General features: G+C 45.9%; 1 protein-coding gene across 4 annotated transcripts in view; it reads right to left on the reverse strand.

The window, feature by feature from the left end:
* LOC130111162 (A-kinase anchor protein 13) overlaps nt 1-17,940 on the reverse strand; it is a 97,595-nt gene that overhangs the window by 78,091 nt on the left and 1,564 nt on the right. For 3 of the 4 annotated variants that reach the window (XM_056278223.1, XM_056278222.1, XM_056278221.1), the window contains exon 2: nt 16,926-17,011. In XM_056278223.1, coding sequence (XP_056134198.1) covers nt 16,926-17,011 — 86 coding nt within the window. Of the gene's footprint in view, nt 1-10,572; nt 10,712-16,925; nt 17,012-17,940 lie in introns of those variants that run through there. The other variant, XM_056278224.1, reaches the window with a different exon arrangement.

The raw sequence follows: 17,940 nt of genomic DNA on the forward strand, positions 1-17,940 counted from the left end.
TAGGGATGCGAGCACAGAGGTGATGTGATCACACCTCTTTGTCCCAGTAATGAGTTGAGCAGCAGTTTTGTACCAACTGCAGATGGTGGAAGGAGCCCTTGCTGATACCCGAGAAAAGTGCATTATAATCAAGCTGAGAATAGATAAAAGCATGTGCAACTTTTGTAGATCAGCAATTGATAAAAATCACCTAATTTTAGAGATGATCTTGAGCTGGAAGAAACATGACTGAACAACATTTCTGACTTGATTATAAAAACAGGGGTTAGTATCGAATAGTACGCTAGATTCATAGAGGCCAGCTTAATACTATTTGACAGACCACCAAGATTAGTATCAAAAGGTCTATGGGACCGAACAGAACCTCGGACTTATCATTAAATTAAAGAACATTTTGAGGCATCCAGGATTTAATATCAGAGAGGCAAGTTGTGAGATTTGCTAGGCTGCTAGGATCTGTGGGTTTTAGTGGCGTGTATAACTAAGTGTTGTCAGCATAAAAATGGAAAACACATCATGATTTTGAATAAACTGGCCAAGAGGCAGCATGTATATAGAAAACAGAGGGGAGCCAAGAACTCAGCCTTGAGGGACACCACAACTCAACTGAGCCATTGAGGAAGTAGAGTTACCCAGAGCAACAAATAAATTCTGTTGGAGAGGAATGAGCATAGTCAACTAAGCTGAGCCCTTGATGCCTACCTATGTCTCCAAGTGATGTAAGAAGATACTGCAATTGACTGTGTCAAAGGAGGCACTTAAGTCTAAAAGAACTAAAATCGAGCAGTCACCTCTGTCTGCAGTCAGCAATAGGTCATTAGTAACCTTAACAAGAGCTGTCTTGATACTATGAAATGCTCTAAAACCAGACTGGAAACTGTTAAAAACACTATTAGCATTCATAAAGGTACCAGTTGAGATGACATTACTTTCTCCAGAACCTTAGATAAAACAAGACAATTTGGAGATTGATCTGTAGTTCCTTAAGGACATGGGATACAAATTAGATTTATTTAGCAACTGGTGAACAATGGCATGCTTAAAACTGTCTGGGCCAGAGAATTATTAAAAATTTGCAGATAACAGGGCTAACAGTGGAAAATACCTCCTTAAGCAGCTTAGTGGGGATGATGTCTAAGATGCAGGAGGAGTTCATATGGGAGACTTTACTCTCTTAACACTGAAATTGTAATGGGTTTAAACTGGGTAAAAGAGCCAGAATTAACATGGGAAATGTAAAGAATGCAAGGGTCAGGCTGGATTAGGGACTTGATATTCTCCAACTTATTTCCAAAATGAGCAAGACATTTTTTGGACAGCTCAATAACAGGTTCAGAATAAGAAGTGGAGGGACCATTAATAACAGAATCAATTACAGTAAAGACAACTTAAGAATTGTGGTTATTTCTAGATATCAATTCAGAGAAGTAAGCCGATCTCTTATCCTTAACTGCTTTCTGGTAAATTAACATTTGGTTTTTAAGGGTGTTATGTGCTATTTCGGACTAGCTGACCTTCGGTTGTCGTTCAGATTTTCTACAGAGTATTCTAAGAGCTCAAGTGTGATTGTTCAGCTGGGGGAGGTTATTTGATTTTTGTTCCCTAGTTTTAAACAGTGCAATTTGGTTGAGGATGGATAGGCACTGATCATTAAATGAATTTAACAGTGCATCTGGATTAAGAGGGGATATAGTGGAATTAAAGGGTGACAAATTAAAAGTATCAGAGAATTTAACTGCAGAACCAGCATTGAGAATGCGAGAGCGTGTTGTAGGGTAGAGACTAGAAATAGAGAGTTGTAGTGGAACTTTAAAAACAACAGCTTTGTGGTCAGTTACAAGCATATCCACCAGTTTAAGACATTTGAAGAGACTAAATCAAGTCAAGTCAATTTTATTTGTATAGCCCAATATCACAAATTAGAAATTTGCCTCAAGGGGCTTTACAGCAAGACAACATCCTGTCCTTAGACCCTCGCATCGGATAAGGAACAACTCCCTAAAAAAAAAAAAAAAACCTTTAACAGGGAGAAAAAATAGGAAGAAACCTCAGGGAGAGCAACAGAGGAGGGATCTCTCTCCCAAGATGGACAACGTGCAATGGAGGTTGTGTTTACACAACATCCATTACGCAACAAATAACAAATAATAAATAATAAAATAAATAACAGTACAAGAGCTAAGATGTGGCCTTTGGAATGTGTGACCCCTTTAACAGATTGAATGATGTTAAAAGAGTCTATCTAATAAATGAGAGGTGAGGGAATGGTAAGGACAACATACACAAATATCAAAATCACCAAGAATAAGCACCCTGTCATATTTAGGCATGACAATGGATAGAATCTCAGAAAACTCCAAAATAAAACTAACTGAAACAGGGGCCTATAAATTAAGATGCAGCGTAGACGGGGAGGGCCAGTGATTAAGAAACTTAAAACCCCAAAGGAGATAAAATTACCAAAAGTAACAGGATGGTATTTAAAACCCAACGTATAAAAAACAGCTAGGCCACCCCCTCTTCCAGAGGGCCTGGGAATATGAAAATGTGCAAAATTAGGGAGCCGAGCCTCAATCAGGGGAACAGTGTCCCCTGGGAACAGCCATGTCTCAGTTATCATAAAAAAAGTCCAGCTCATTCATGGTAGTGGGGTGTGGTTTAGCCTCGGCTACAAATGAAGAGAGGGGGGGTGTGGGTCACGGGAGAGCCAACGTGCAATAGCGAGGCTGATTAGTGATCATCCTCAGGTGTGGCAAATAACAAACTGCAAAGTTCTGCAGTGAGGCTGGGTCCTGGACTGACTGATGGACGCAGACATGAAGGGATACAGGAGAACCAAGAGAAAAGGCGAGCCACAGATCACTCTGAGACAGAGAGAGAGTGAGGCAGCAGACGCGAACCCCTCAGCATACCGGCCAAAGACGCAAACATACTCTGTATATAGTTAAATAAGGATACTTGTGTTCATCCAAAACGGTGTCCATCCTCCATCTGACACCCCACCCCTGTGGCACGAGGCTTGCCACATAAACATGTAATGGCTTAGCTGGGAAGATTGGGAGCGGAGGTGGTGGGGGTTGGCCTTGCAAGGTACTAAAGCAAACACACTCGTATAGCACTCTATTGACAGGGCCTGACGTATCGGGGCTCCGAGCAGAACTGAGCTGCCACTGTTTGGCCCCTCGTAGCCTAGAAAAGAAACAGGAAATACTGCACTAACAGAGTACAACATCCGTGACAGCGAGAAGGATGTCTGCAGGGGACCATGACATTCATCGGTGGGGAGGCGGTGCACATCCACTCATATATGTACTGTATAAATACAAAGATAGACATATACCCACATGCACAGTATGGGGACGGGGATGTTCCCGAATCTGAATCTGATGTAATCAGAAAAGCAGGAACAATGAATGTCACATGAATATTTGCGCCTTCTATTTTTCTTTTCTTTTCTTCATATTATTCATACTGGAAGTCTTTCATCAGAATCACGAGGAAAAGGAGAACTTTTAACCTCAGATTGGGGGGGGGGGCAGGGTGAACGCACACCAGTGGACGGATAATGAGCGAGGCTAAGAGCTTTGTGCAATGCTATTCCAATATTTTCATTATTTGGACAACCAGTTAAATTGCTGCCTTTAGTAATTATGGAGGGCGGTTTGAGTAGTTCAGGGAGTTGTTCCTTTTGCGATGTGAGGGTCAGACAGGCTGTTGTATTGCTGTAAAGTCCACTGAGGTAAATTTGTGATTTGTGATAATGGGCTATACAAATAAAACTGACATGACTGGTTGCATTGCCTTTTCTTTTGCTGTCTGGTCGGCTGACCGAGGTTACTTGGTCTGATTCTTACTTGCACAAAGTCGTTCAGTGTGAAGATGAGGAACGAAATTCTGATTTTTAATGACATATCCTGTTTATTTGACTGTTACGGTGTCCCTCAGACGGGGGGGGGGGGGGGGGTTGGTGGCAGGGCTCATGAGGTTCATACAAGCATACACCACAGTGAGGATTAGAAACTGAATGTTTTGCTTTTTAAATTACTTTCATGTAATAATTCCCTTTAATGATTGTACAGAAATGACTTAAACTACCTGATATCCTGACAATGCCAACAAAATAAAAAATAATTAATTAATTAATTAATTACTTAATTACTTAATTAATTAATTTTTAAAAAAAACACCTGCAAAATCTGACGAGTTTTTAGGTTTGAATGAATCATGCCCATTTCCAGATCAGGCCACACCTACTTCCAGGTTACCCGAATACAGCAAATATCAAATAAAATAGGGGTGTCTGGGTAGCACAGCGGTATATTCCGTTGCCTACCAACATGGGGATCGCTGGTTTGAATCCCCGTGTTACCTCCGGCTTGGTCGGGCGTCCCTACAGACACAATTGGCCGTGTCTGCAGGTGGGAAGCTGGATGTGGGTATGTGTCCTAGTCGCTGCACTAGCGCCTCCTCTGGTCAGTCGGGGCGCCCGTTCGGGGGGGGGGGGAATAGCGTGATCCTCCCACGTGCAACGTCCTCCTGGCGAAACTCCTCACTTGTCAGGTGAAAAGAAGCAGCTGGCGACTCCACATGTATTGGAGGAGGCATGTGGTAGTCTGAAGCCCTCCCCGGATCGGCAGAGGAGGTGGAGCAGCAACCGGGACGGCTCGGAAGAGTGGGGTAATTGCCAAACGCAACTGGGGAGAAAAGGGTCTGGTCTTAACCAAGACCAGTTAAGTTCAGCACACAGCTTCGCAGACTTTAGCTTGGAGGGCGACCATACATACTGATGAGGAGAGATCAGCCGGTCACCCAGGAAATTGGTCCATTTAATTAACAGCTTGATGAGAAACACACAAGGAAAGCAGTTAAAAGAATTCCTCACTTTATCAGTTGATTGGAAACATAGGAGGTGGACAATGCCATGGCATCGACTCTCCGTTTGCCCAAAACACGATGGGCTGTTATAACTGGTTAACTATCTTGGGAACCAAAGCTGGAAGCTACTGCCTTATGCCCTGGTCTACAGAAGTGCTTCTTTGGGATGGTGGCCATGTGAGTGAAGAATGGAGGAAACAATCTGTCTGGCAGAAAAGAGAGAAGCTTTTCCAATCTCTGTCCCTCAGCATCTGCTTCTCTACCCTCTCCTCGGCACTATCCACCCCCCCACCCCCATTCTGTTGTCGTCCCTCTAGAACTCATTCAGGATACTGATGGTACACTCAGGACTCAACACACACACACACACACACACACACACACACACACACACACACACACACACACACACACATACACACACACACACACACACACACACACACAATCAGGGTTCCCGCTATTTTAAGGGATCATTTTCAGGACTTGGACGTTTTCGAGGATTTTGGGCTTGGATATAAGTAACAGCTGTTGCTCATATCATTCATATTAACTCTCAGTGGAGGCCTCAACAGTCTCTGAATGTGCTGTGCAACTTTTAGCTGGTCAAGGCTTATACATGTAGTCTTGGCTAAAGACTACACCAAAAGTGTATAATCTCGGGGCATCCGGGTAGCGTAACGGTCTATTCCATTGCCTACCAACACGGGGATCGCCGGTTCTAATCCCCGTGTTACCTCCAGCTTGGTCGGGTGTCCCTACAGACACAATTGGCCGTGTCTGCGGGTGGGAAGCCGGATGTGGGTATGTGTCCTGGTTGCTGCACTAGTGCCTCCTCTGGTGGGTCGGGGTGCCTGTTCGGGGGGGTAGTGTGATCCTCCCACATGCTATGTCCCCCTGGTGAAACTCCTCACTGTCAGTTGAAAAGAAGAGGCTGGTGACTCCACATGTATCGGAGGAGGCATGTGGTAGTCTGCAGCCCTCCCTGGATCGGCAGAGGGGGTGGAGTAGCGACCAAGATGACTCGGAAGAGACGGGTAATTGGCCAAGGGGGGGGGGATCCCCCCCAAAAAAATGTATAATCTCAGTGGGTAACTAGAAGAGTGAAGCCAGTAGAGTGCTGATCCCATCCATCCATCCATTAACCAAACTGCGCATCCTGCGCTCAGGGTCACGGGGATGCAGGATGTCTCCCTGGGGGTGTCTCCCCGCCTGCTGCCCAATGGCTGCTGGGATAGCAGCCATTGGATATCCCCAGACTGGCCGTCAGTCCATCACAGGGCAGTGCAAGTCCCCACCAGGCATATCTCCCCTTCTCCAGTGCTCGGACTGGCGACAAACCACCCCACTTTTCTCCTACTGGGAAAAGGGAAAATACGGACGCACTGCCTGCATATTCCCCCTTCTTAGGTGCTCGGACTCAGGCGAAAAACCAGCTGAGGAGTTAGCACTCAATTGTGGTACGAAACAGGTTTTTCAAAGGTTTTGAATCACCACAACCAGAAGAGGTCCTTGATCACACAGACAGTGTGTAATCACACACACAGTGTGTGATCACACCATAACTGTGTACAAAAATTATTGGGCCAACAGGCCCAGTACAATGTGAGATTAGCAGCAGACAGATACACACATGGACAGACAAAAAGGGTTTTTCCTGCCATTATAAGACTTCAGCATGGTGCCCAAATCAATTGAATGGGAAATATGGCAAAAAAAAAAAAAAGACAAGTTTTCGGTATGCAGCACTAAAGCTAAAAAAGCTACCTAATAAAACATTTTGCCTGTCAGTCTATGGATGTGCAGCCTCCTAGGTGGACCCTTGCATGAATGTGATCAATATAAATCTTCAATTTCCAAAAAGAAAAGGTTGTCTTTGTGACTATTTTCGTCTAACCCCAACGCTGTCTTTATTTTCACAATATAATAATAATAATAATAATTACATTTATATAGCGCTGTGTTTATATATAAGCTGGGTAAACCGTTTACAGTCGCGCATGTGCGACTCACATCTACGGTTGACTCAGATCGGGCAGAGATGAGACCATGCAACACGTCCTGTTTTGACTGCAACCTAGAGGAAGTTGTTCCTTTATAACGTTCACGTTTTTTTTTTGCTTATCAAAATTCTTTTAATACCTTTTGGTCATGTCGCTGCCTGATCCGAGTCAACCATAGACGTGAATCGAACATACGCACGCATGCGCATGGTTGACTTGGGCAGCGCCAGCGACCGAGAGCAGTATTGGTCGAGCGAGCTAGAGAATGAATGGAGAGAGTGAGCGGCGATAGCGGGAACAAATGGGTTTTTTTGGGGGGGGGGCTTTTTGAAGGTTGTGCATCAACACAACCACGACGGGCTCTTCATCATACAGGCATAACTGTGCACACAAAAAAAAAGTAGGCTGATAGGTCCAGGAGTTTACGAGATTAGCCGTGGACACACACAAACATGTGCGCACGACCAAACGCATTATCCCCTCCAGGCTACCACCTGGCAGGGATAATAAAAGGATTTTACAATCTAACTTTACAATTACCCATGACTTCGATAATAATTCCAGGACATCTGATCAATGTTATCGTTTTCCGGGTGTTTTCCGTGACTGGAAAACTAGTCTATAAATTTCCAGGTTTTCCATGATGCATGGGAACCATAACAATGTCTGACACACCAAACTCTCTGATCAGCTGTTAACATTCAAGGCAATTATCCAATGCTGGTATACAGAACAACATACAATGAGTACATAGTGGAATGAGTTCAATACCCTGAGCTCAAACAACTTATCATGAATGTGAGGAGGCCAAGGGACAGTGCCCAGACAATAGATGGAGCAAATATTCCACAGCACCTCAGTGTTTATGGATGACTGAGAAGATAGTAGAGGTAGTCATTTCTAAAAGGAGCTGAGATGGAGGGTACTCAGGTGCAAAAGGAGGCAAAGAGACAAGAAGGAGACCACCAGCCCCTTTCCAAACAAACAAACAGCCAACTAACAAGCCAACCAGCCAGAAAGCCTGCCAAACAGCCATCCAGCCATCAGGGAAGCAGTCATCCATCTGAAACCTGGCAACCCAAACATTCACAGCACACAGTACATATTTGGAGCGCCAGGGGAGTCGGCTGAGAGAGGGAAAGAATGCCAGCGGGTTTGGGTTGGAAGCAGAGAAATCTAAACTGTACCCAATAAAAACACATCTGGTTTAAAAATAAAAAAGGGGGCCTGAGAGCTGTTCTCCTCAACAGCCTCTATGAGTCAGTCTCTACAGTGGAAGGGGAGGAGGTGGGAGATGGGTGGGTGGGTGGTTGGGGGGGTTCTAGGAACATGACTGTGTTTTGAGTAGGCAGGTACCCATAATGGGCACTTCAACAGAGCAAGATAGCGCGACTGAGGAAGCGAGTGACTCCGTGCATGTTGTGTGCATGTTTTGATCTTAAGCGGTTGGCCGATGGCTGGTAGACAGACCTGCATATAAAAACCACATCAAGACAGCAACATCTCAGCAGCCATTTTAACAGCTTCAAAACAAACAAAATAATAGATAGGCTGCTTGACAGTTGTTGTTTTGATTTCTACTCTTTCGAACAGTTCAGTTAATGATACAGAGCTTTTCCCTTCACGTGCTTAAACAGTCGGTCGCAGTGCAGGTTCAGTGCTCCTGAATCGGGTTGGGATTGAGCATCTTTTCCATGCATTTTTTTTTCGGATGGCAGAAATTTTTGCACACACATCTTTTGGCTGAAAGGAGTTAAACTCTGCTCAATACACTGGCTTGCTGCCTCGGCAAGAGGGAACAACAATACCCTACAGCAGAATAACCTTAAATCCCTACATTATGCAACCAATGCCAAGGAGCTGCAATACTAAGCAACAGAAAAAACATGTTCTCGAGACCCTAGGAAAGACGATGGGAGTGTTAGAACATAAATAAGAATAAACTCTAAAAATGGTCTGCAGCCCTTGTTGATGATGTTGAGCCACCTCCTATTCGTCCACCATGCATATTAGAATACATCGCGTGCACCTCTTTGCTGATGATACGTCTCCATGCCAGTTCCACGAAGAAGAAAAAAAATCCTCCACATACAGCATAGTGTGGTGGGCAAATAAAGGGGATTTGGGTTTAATCTATCCGTTTATCTGTGACTCCAGTGTGAACTGGGCTTGCAGTAAAAGTTAGGATATGAAAGACACATTGTTATGAAGTCATTTGGCCAATTGCCTGTTTCCATCCAACCAGTCGGGCTGGAGGCCAGGGGAAACCATTAGAAATGTCTTTTTCCCAGATTGTCAACTATCCTCACACTCCTCGAGCCTTTTCGCCCCTTTTTCTCCCTTTCAGTTCCCATATACATTCCCCAATATTTGCTTTAAAAAAAAAAAAAAAAAAAAAACCTCAAGATCTTCTTGCCGTCTACCCAGGTAGAAAATTGAATTCCCACATCTTTCTCTCTCCCTTTTCCCCTCATATTTTAAGCGTTCAGCTGAAACACTAACCCAGAGAAACTGACGATATGTTTGCAGATAGGTTCTCAGCGGTTTGAGCTCACCTAAATGGTGATAACTCTGACTGGGAGAACCCAACACAACGCCCCCACCACCCTCCCAGCCCTCTCTCTTTCATAAGCTTACATCAGGAACAAGTTTGGAATATGACACTGGACAACAAGGAGGCACTGTGAGGAGTTAGGGGCTGGGGGGGGGGCATACTGTCACTAGGCCCTTGGCCTTGTCTGTCACAGGTTACAGAAACCAGAGAGATCCACTTCACCGAATAAGTCCCTTCTCCTTATACCACCCCGCTTGCCTTCTGGAGGTCATAACCTGCAGGCATGAAGGTCAGCATGACTCAGGCTCAGACGATGGCATGCTCCTCTTTAATTTGGCTTTGTGTATTCTGCTCACGTTTATAGTCTAGTAATTAGCTACACGTGACTTCCAAGAGCGGTCTGAGGAGATATAAAAACCGGTCTAGTCATGTGAAAGCAGTAATTACTGCACAGGCACTAGGTTTATGGGTAATAATCGAGGGGCATCTAGTAATCTTCAGGGTGTGATGAAGCGATCCCTTGTGCCGTTGACTCCCGCCGGGCTGGGAGGTAGGAGGAAAGGGGGTGGGGGTGAGTGGCTAGGTCATTGTTATCCAATGGACATCTCTCATCGCAGATGTTTGGTTGCCTTGGGCCCCCCAAAAAGCTGTACACTACTCCCCTGGTGCTAAACAGCCGCCAGATGCTCCCAAAGTATTGCCAGGTCAGCTTGTTTAATTACTACTGATTAAAGAGCCTCGTCAACTTTGCCGAACAGTTCTTCAGGGGAATTCAGAACAGGGGTCTGGTCCAGTGTTGAACACACTTCCAAACAACTAACATTCATAAACACACTCCGCCCGAATATAATCATCGCCCTCTTTGTAGAGTGGTTCCATCAACAAGCATGCAATCATCTCCCAGCGTGCAACACAGCAACCTCAGCCTGCACCACCGAAAGCCCAATATATGGACGAATGGCAAGCGATTTCCCAGTTTCAAGCTGTGTTTGAGACCACTTGAATCAGCCCGCACATACTTACACGCAGAAATACTTCGACAGATAAGTTTTGCTGGAGTAAACTAAAACTGCGGTGAGTTAAAAGTAAGAAGTAGGAGTAATCTCAGTTCTAAAACTTAGGAGAGAAAACGTTCTATACCTTTATCAAGACCACGTCCACCGCTCTCTCCCCCTTGGCACAGAAGCTGTACCTCCGCTTGTGTCGTTCATACATAGTCCTCCACAATCTCCAGAGGCGGTTGTACAGACAGGAGGCACGTTAAAATCCAACATGAGAAACGTCCCGGTCTAACGCTTTGGAAGAGTGAAGGAGCCTCCTGGTTTTTCACATCTGAGTGGAGAACCAACCCTTCTCCTATGCTCTGCCTTTCCGCCCTGCCTCCCTCCCGCCCTCCCTTTCAGTCCCCTACGCTCTCCTCCCAACTTCTTTCCTGCCCTCTCTCCTCACTCTGTGTGTGTGTGTCTGTGTGTGTGTGTGTGTGTGTGTGTATATATATATATAAGGGGTTGGGGATAGGTTCCTCGGTTGGGGTTAGATGTCAAGTCAGCCAGCCAGCAGGTAATGGCCAGCCAGCCACATCATTGGCTTGATTATCACATTTCCCAGGGCAACCCCCCCCTAACCCCCAACCCCCGCCCCCTCAGGAAAAAAAGAAAAATAGAATACCTTTAAGCAGATGCGTGGCTTTTTCTGTTTTCTCTGACAGCTCTAAGCTCTTGTCCACTCTCTCATGTGTTTGGCCGGCCCACCCACCCCCCTCATACCAATGCTACTTCATGTACACCCACCCAACACCACCCCCCCCCCCAAAAGAATCCCATGGAGGGACAGTTGTATCTGAGGTCAGGGGACAAGCTGCTGAACCAACTGAGCCACAGCAATGACCTCACCAGAGAGAGGAGCAAGTTAAAGACACACATACACTCTCTATCTCACACACACACACACACAGAGAGAGAGACTTGATGTTGGGAAGTCAACGTGGTGACTGGAGGGTGAGAGGAAAAGAAACTAATCTGCGTTTCCATAACTCATTACAGGGAGGAGAGGAGCAGAGAGGGTGGAGGACACAGGAGAGGAGGAAGAAGGTGGAGAGAAGAGGAACGGGCAGGTTTTACTCGGTGCCACCTTTCCTGCTCTCCCAGGACAACTCCTGTTACCCTTCCCACAACTACCCAGGAAGCATTACTTAGTCTTTCCACATTATTAAAAGAGGAAAGCTGCAGAGGGCTCTGTCATGAGGCCTGGACCTCTGACTAAAAAGACCGGCCTCCGCCCCGAAAATCTCACTCCCAATCACTCACCCTGTCCCCCCGTCTCTCTCTTTCCTTCTTTTAATCACACCTCGTCCCTCCAACTCTGCCTCTGACTTTCCTTTGGTCTCAAATACACTCACACAAAATCTCGCCCATCTATCCATAAGAGACATATGGTACACATATACAGGCGAACACATCTGTACACACACACAAGCGCACACACACACACACACACACACACACACACACACACACACACACACACACACACAGCCCGCGTGGCTTCCTGTTCTCAGAGCTTCACCACTACTGCTCTGCCCTCGTGTCTCCCAGAGTAAATACTTCCACATTTTCCCTTGGCTGCCTCACAGAATGACGTTAAAGCATGCAACACACACGCACACACACACACACACACACACACACACACACACACACACACACACACACACACACACACACACACACACATAAATGAATGTACTGTCACACATGATGATAGGGGAAATGTGATCTAAGGGATGTAGGGTTTAGCTCATGGAAGAATATTTAGCGAAGCCATTTAGTGAGGGTCATAATGTCCACTTTTCCAACACAATCACGTTTGTCCCGTCCCGTCCCGTCCCATCCACTGGCTGGACGACATGGCCTGTGGATCAGCTGTGCCTTACTGCAGTAATACATACTTTAGCTGGCATCTCTCATCCAGAATTCCAGTATAGATTAGATGTTTCAGGGCGTCCGGGTAGCATGGCGGTCTATTCCGTTGCCTACCGACACGGGGATCACCGGTTTGAATCCCCGTGTTACCTCCGGCTTGGTCGGGCGTCCCTGCAGACACAATTGGCCGTGTCTGCGGGTGGGAAGCCGGATGTGGGTATGTGTGCTGGTCGCTGCACTAACGCCTCCTCTGGTCAGTCGGGGCGCCTGTTCCTCCCACATGATACGTCCCCCTGGTGAAACTCCTCACTGTCAGGTGAAAAGAAGCGGCTGGCGACTCCACATTTTCGGAGGAGGCGTGTGGTAGTCTGCAGCCCTCCCCTCGGCAGAGGGGGTGGAGCAGCAACCAGGACGACTCGGAAGAGTGGGGTAATTGGCCATGTACAATTAGGGAGAAAAACGGGGGGGGGGGGTTGATTAGATGTTTCTACTGGTGTATACTACTGGTGTATACTAGGCCAAGGTTAATTCAACAGAGAGCAAGTCATCATCACTGTAGGCCAGGCCTTAATCTGAACTGTCCACAGCTCAGATCTGAACTGTCCACAGTCCAGTCATTTACTGTGTCCCCCTGTTTCTCACTGTGGGGATGCAAAGGCTTCTGAGACTCTGTAAATGTGAAATTGAAGGTGATGAAATAACCCCCCCCCCTTTTTTTCTCCCCAATTGTATCCGGCCAATTACCCCTCTCTTCCCGAGCCGTCCCTGTCGCTGCTCTACCCCCTCTTGCCAGTCCGGGGAGGGCTGCAGACTACCACATGCCTCGTCCGATACGTGTGGAGTTGCCAGCCGCTTCTTTTCACCTGACAGTGAGGAGTTTCCCCAGGGGGACGTAGCACGTGGGAGGATCACGCTATTCCCACCCAGTCCACCCCCCCCCCCAATAGGCGACCCGACCGACCAGAGGAGGCGCTAGTGCAGTGACCAGGACACATACCCACATCCGGCTTCCCACCCACGGACACGGCCAGTTGCGTCTGACTAAGCTGGAGGTAACACGGGGATTCGAACCAACGATCCCCATGTTAGTAGACAACGGAATAGACCGCCACACTACCCAGATGCCCCATGATGAAATAATTTTACCTATGTTATGCCCCTTGTCATTTTTTCAGATTTTTAGTCTGTAATGTATGCAGGACATCTCCAATATTTAAAACGATGACAACACATTTATCACCATTATTACCATTATTATTATTATTATTATCATTATTATATGCTGATCATCATGAGTAACAATGTTTCTTCTCTTGCTTAATCCCACGTTTTATTAGATTTCAGGGTTGGCTACACTTTCTGAAGCTGGTGGGGGTTTCAGATTTGATTGCTTATGGACACTCCAGCAGGTTAGATGCACCAGGTTAAGGGTTTGAAACCGGGTCTTCTCCATCATCGAAAACAACATGTTGTTTTCGATGATAAGCGCTATAATCTGTCTCGCCGATGAGAGAAAATCATTCCTGTGTTTCATGCCCCCCCCGGAAGTGTTCAGCATCAGCGGGGCCACAAATATTCTCTTAATCGATGGGGTAAGAGGGGCATTTTTACTGATTTGAACGGCAGCACATCACAATTTCTCTCTACTGAGGGCGCTCCATAGAGAGGCAGTGCAGGAACTCTTACATGGGTGAAGTCTTGGTCGCCCTCTGTTGGCGATTCCTTGTCCTGCAGTACTGTAGTGCCTGCAAACTCACACATCTGGCATTCAGAACGAGCAGTCAGCTCAGCCCAGACCACATCCCAGGAATAAGCAAAGCCACTCTAGTCTCTGGCCTGCTGAGGAATCTGTCAGTCAGCAACATTTCAGAGTGAGGTCGTGGCTCTTAGTGATGATTACATTCATGTGGTCCTTGCCATGGAGTGGTGGTTTCCTTTAGGCTATTCAGTTGACTGAACAGACTGCAGGGAGTCGACAAAAATGTGGCAGATAGTGATCCAAAGTAAGAGGTCAGACAGTCAGTACAGTGTTGTATGCCATCCGTGGATGCTGCATTATGTTGTATATGTTTTTGCCAGTTAACCCATGTTCTTCAGCAGGATGAGGATAGGGGTTGAGGGTCAAACGGACCATTTCACCAGGACACATGGCAGCTGACTGATACGTCATGACTTCACATGCAATCAAACCTGCAAAAATGCAGATATTTATGACAAGAGGTTGATTTTATCTATTTATTTTTTAACATGGTGATGGTGGCCGCGTGGCTTCGGTCCCAGACTGTTCCGGTGGCGTCTGGACACTGCTTGGCATCCTGCTCATCATATTCTTCATATATCTTATATTTCCATTATGATTCTGTTGTCCTCTTTCAATGTTGTATTGTGTAAATTGTATAAACACAACATCCATTGCACGTTATGCGTCTTGGGAGAGAGATCCCTCCTCTGTTGCTCTCCCTGAGCTTTCTTCCTAGTTTTCTCCCCGTTAAAGTTGTTTCTTTTAGGGAGTTGTTCCTTATCCGATGTGAGGGTCTAAGGACAAGATGTTGTGTTGCTGTAAAGTCCCCTGAGGCAAATTTGTAATTCGTGATATTGGGCTATACAAATAAAACTGACTTGACTATTAATAAAATCAGTTTTGGCAGATTGGTAAAGCAGGTATTGTGTTGTGCTGTGTAGAATCTCTGGATTCTATGAATTAGGATCCACGGATGGAAATCCTTAACATCTCTTTTTTTCCCCCTTGTTCATTTATGAGCAAAGAAAAAATGAATTATACAAAAACCCTACACAAAAACCCTAAAACATTAAACTTATCCGGAAAAAACATGTTGTATGATGTTGGTGTCTTTCCACATCTTGAAGTGTGACCTTTCAGGAGGCTTAAAAAGGACTTCTGGTGTGTGAGAACCACCCTTGGTGACACCTGATCTCTGCATCAATCAAGGTTGTGACATTTAAGGACCTAAACTACACTAATAACGCACCTAGATCTATCCCCCAACTGAAGAGTCGACAATCTCCCAGTGAACAACATCCCTCTGTTCACGACCTCTGGTTGTTCACACGAGAACGACCAGGATTTCACTCCTACCTAAAACGACCATGGGCAGTCAAATTGACGGCCGGTTTTTAATTAGATGTAACGTAACAGGGCCTATAAAATGTGAAATGTAAAAAAAAAAAAAAACATTGAAACAGTCCCAAACAAACGACTGGAACTTAAAACCTACCAGAATGACTGTGGCGGTCCGCCACGGTTTTTAAACTCTATATTCTGTCAAGATAAATATCCAGTTGAGATGTTAATGCATTACATATGTTAGCATGTCTGCTACGAAACTAACGGACACCAAAATTAACATTTGAACAACTTTAATGCTATTTTTCAAACAATTTAAAATGGCCGCTGTCCAACGCCTGTAAATACTGCAACGCCTCGGTGGTAGTCATGGTGTGTCTGTAACGGTGTCTGTAACCAGACATGTTGGCAATAATCAAAAATCAAGTTTAGGCTATTTCTCTGTGTGTGTGTGTGTGTGTCAGCCCTGTGATGGCGTGGCAGCCTGTCCAGGGTGTCTCCCCGCCTGCCACCCAGTGACTGCTGGGATAGGCTCCAGCATCCCCACGACCCTGAGAGCAGGATAAGCGCTTTGGATAATGTATGGACTATTCTACACTGGAGGACGCTAGTGTGTTTCTGAGACAGAGCAATGAACTTCACGAGGAAATGACGCGACCAACACACGTCATAAACAGCGACATGATAATTTAATAACCGGTAATTTGCATGATCACACGCAAATTACGAGCCGTCTTTTTGACCGTTCATGGTAGCTTTAGGTAGATCTTATAACTTTTTCTTTTGTGCAATTGATCTAAAACTAATTTTATTGCAAATATATGCAATTTTAGGACCATTCAGGGTCTGTATCTTTTTTTTTCTCACAAAGTTATTAAACTTTGAAAACCCAAAACGGTCATAATGACCATCTTGGTCGTTCTAGTGTTAATAAAATCAATTCTGGCGACTGCTAAAGCAGGTATTCTAGTGCTGTGTAGAATCGCTGGATTCTATGAATTAGGAGCCGTGGGATGGAAATCCTTAACATCTCTTTTTTTTCCTTGTTAATTTTTGAGCAAAGAAAAATTAATTATACAAAAACCCTATATTGAAAAACATTAAACTTATCTGGGAAAAAAAACTTGTTGTATGATGTTGGTCTCTTTAAACATCTTGAAGTGTGACCTTTCAGGAGGCTTAAAAAGGACTTCTGGTGTCCCGAGAACCACCCTCAGTGACACCTGATCTCTGCATCAATCAAGGTTGCGACATTTAAAGACCTAAACTACACTAATAACGCACCTAGATCCCAACCGAAGAGTCGACAATTTCCCAGTGAACAGCATCCCTCTGTTCATGCATTAGAGAGGTCAGAGTGGGTGTTAAAACAGTGTGGCTAACGTTAGCTCATTGTCACATACCGATGTTGAACAAACTTGGGAGTGTTGTGAGTTAGACCGCATGACATTTTGGCCTTCAGCCATCGCTGAGACGTCACAGCTTACCACAGTCGCATCTTCCCTCGTCGCTTGGCTATCTGCTTCCTGCCCCATACTGGCTGTCAAATCGTCAGACACCAAAACACTTCCCTCTGGAGGAAGAAGAACAGCACACAACGCATCAGACAACAGCAAAGTCCACATCTATAAGAGGGAGCAGCAAGGGTTCACAGTGACACATCACAGCAGGAAGAGACTCTGGGAATGGCGTCATGTGATCGAATGGTGATGAACCTGCATAAGAGCTTTGTTTTCTGAACTGATAGGCTGCTTTTCCCACTGTATGACAATGGATTTACAGAGACCCTCCCTGCTTTTATTAGCTGATATCTGTCCACAATACGTATGACGTGGTGACTTGTTATCCTTTCTGAGTCGTCCCGGTCGCTGCTCCACCCCCTCTGCCGATCCGGGGAGGGCTGCAGACTACCACATGCCTCCTCTGATACATGTGGAGCTGCCAGCTGCTTCTTTTAACATGACAGTGAGGAGTTTCACCAGCGGGACGTAGCACATGGGAGGATCACGCTATTCCCCCCTCCCCCATAGGCTCCCCGACCGACCAGAGGAGGCACTAGTGCAGCGACCAGGACACATACCCACATCCGGCTTCCCACCCACGGACACGGCCAATTGTGTCTGTAGGGACGCCCGACCAAGCCGGCGGTAACATGGGGATTCGAACCAGTGATCCTTGTGTTGGTAGGCAACGGAATAGACCGCCAGGCTACCTGGGCACCCCATGCATGTATTTCTGACGGTGGGGGAAACCAGAGCACCCGGAGAAAACCCACTGCAAACACGGGGAGAACATGCGAACTCCACACAAAGGACGACCTGGGATGACCCCTAAAGTTGGACAACCCCGGGGTTCGAACCCAGGACCTTCTTGCTGTGAGGCGACAGCGCTAACCACTACGCCACCGTGCCATATCATGTGGTGACTTGTTATACATTTTTGCTCTAAACCCCAAAACCATCGAACAATGTCGACAATAAGATTTAAACTGAATTAAGTTTA

The sequence above is a fragment of the Lampris incognitus genome, chromosome 4 (genome assembly GCF_029633865.1).
Source record: "Lampris incognitus isolate fLamInc1 chromosome 4, fLamInc1.hap2, whole genome shotgun sequence".
Lineage (NCBI taxonomy): Eukaryota > Metazoa > Chordata > Actinopteri > Lampriformes > Lampridae > Lampris > Lampris incognitus.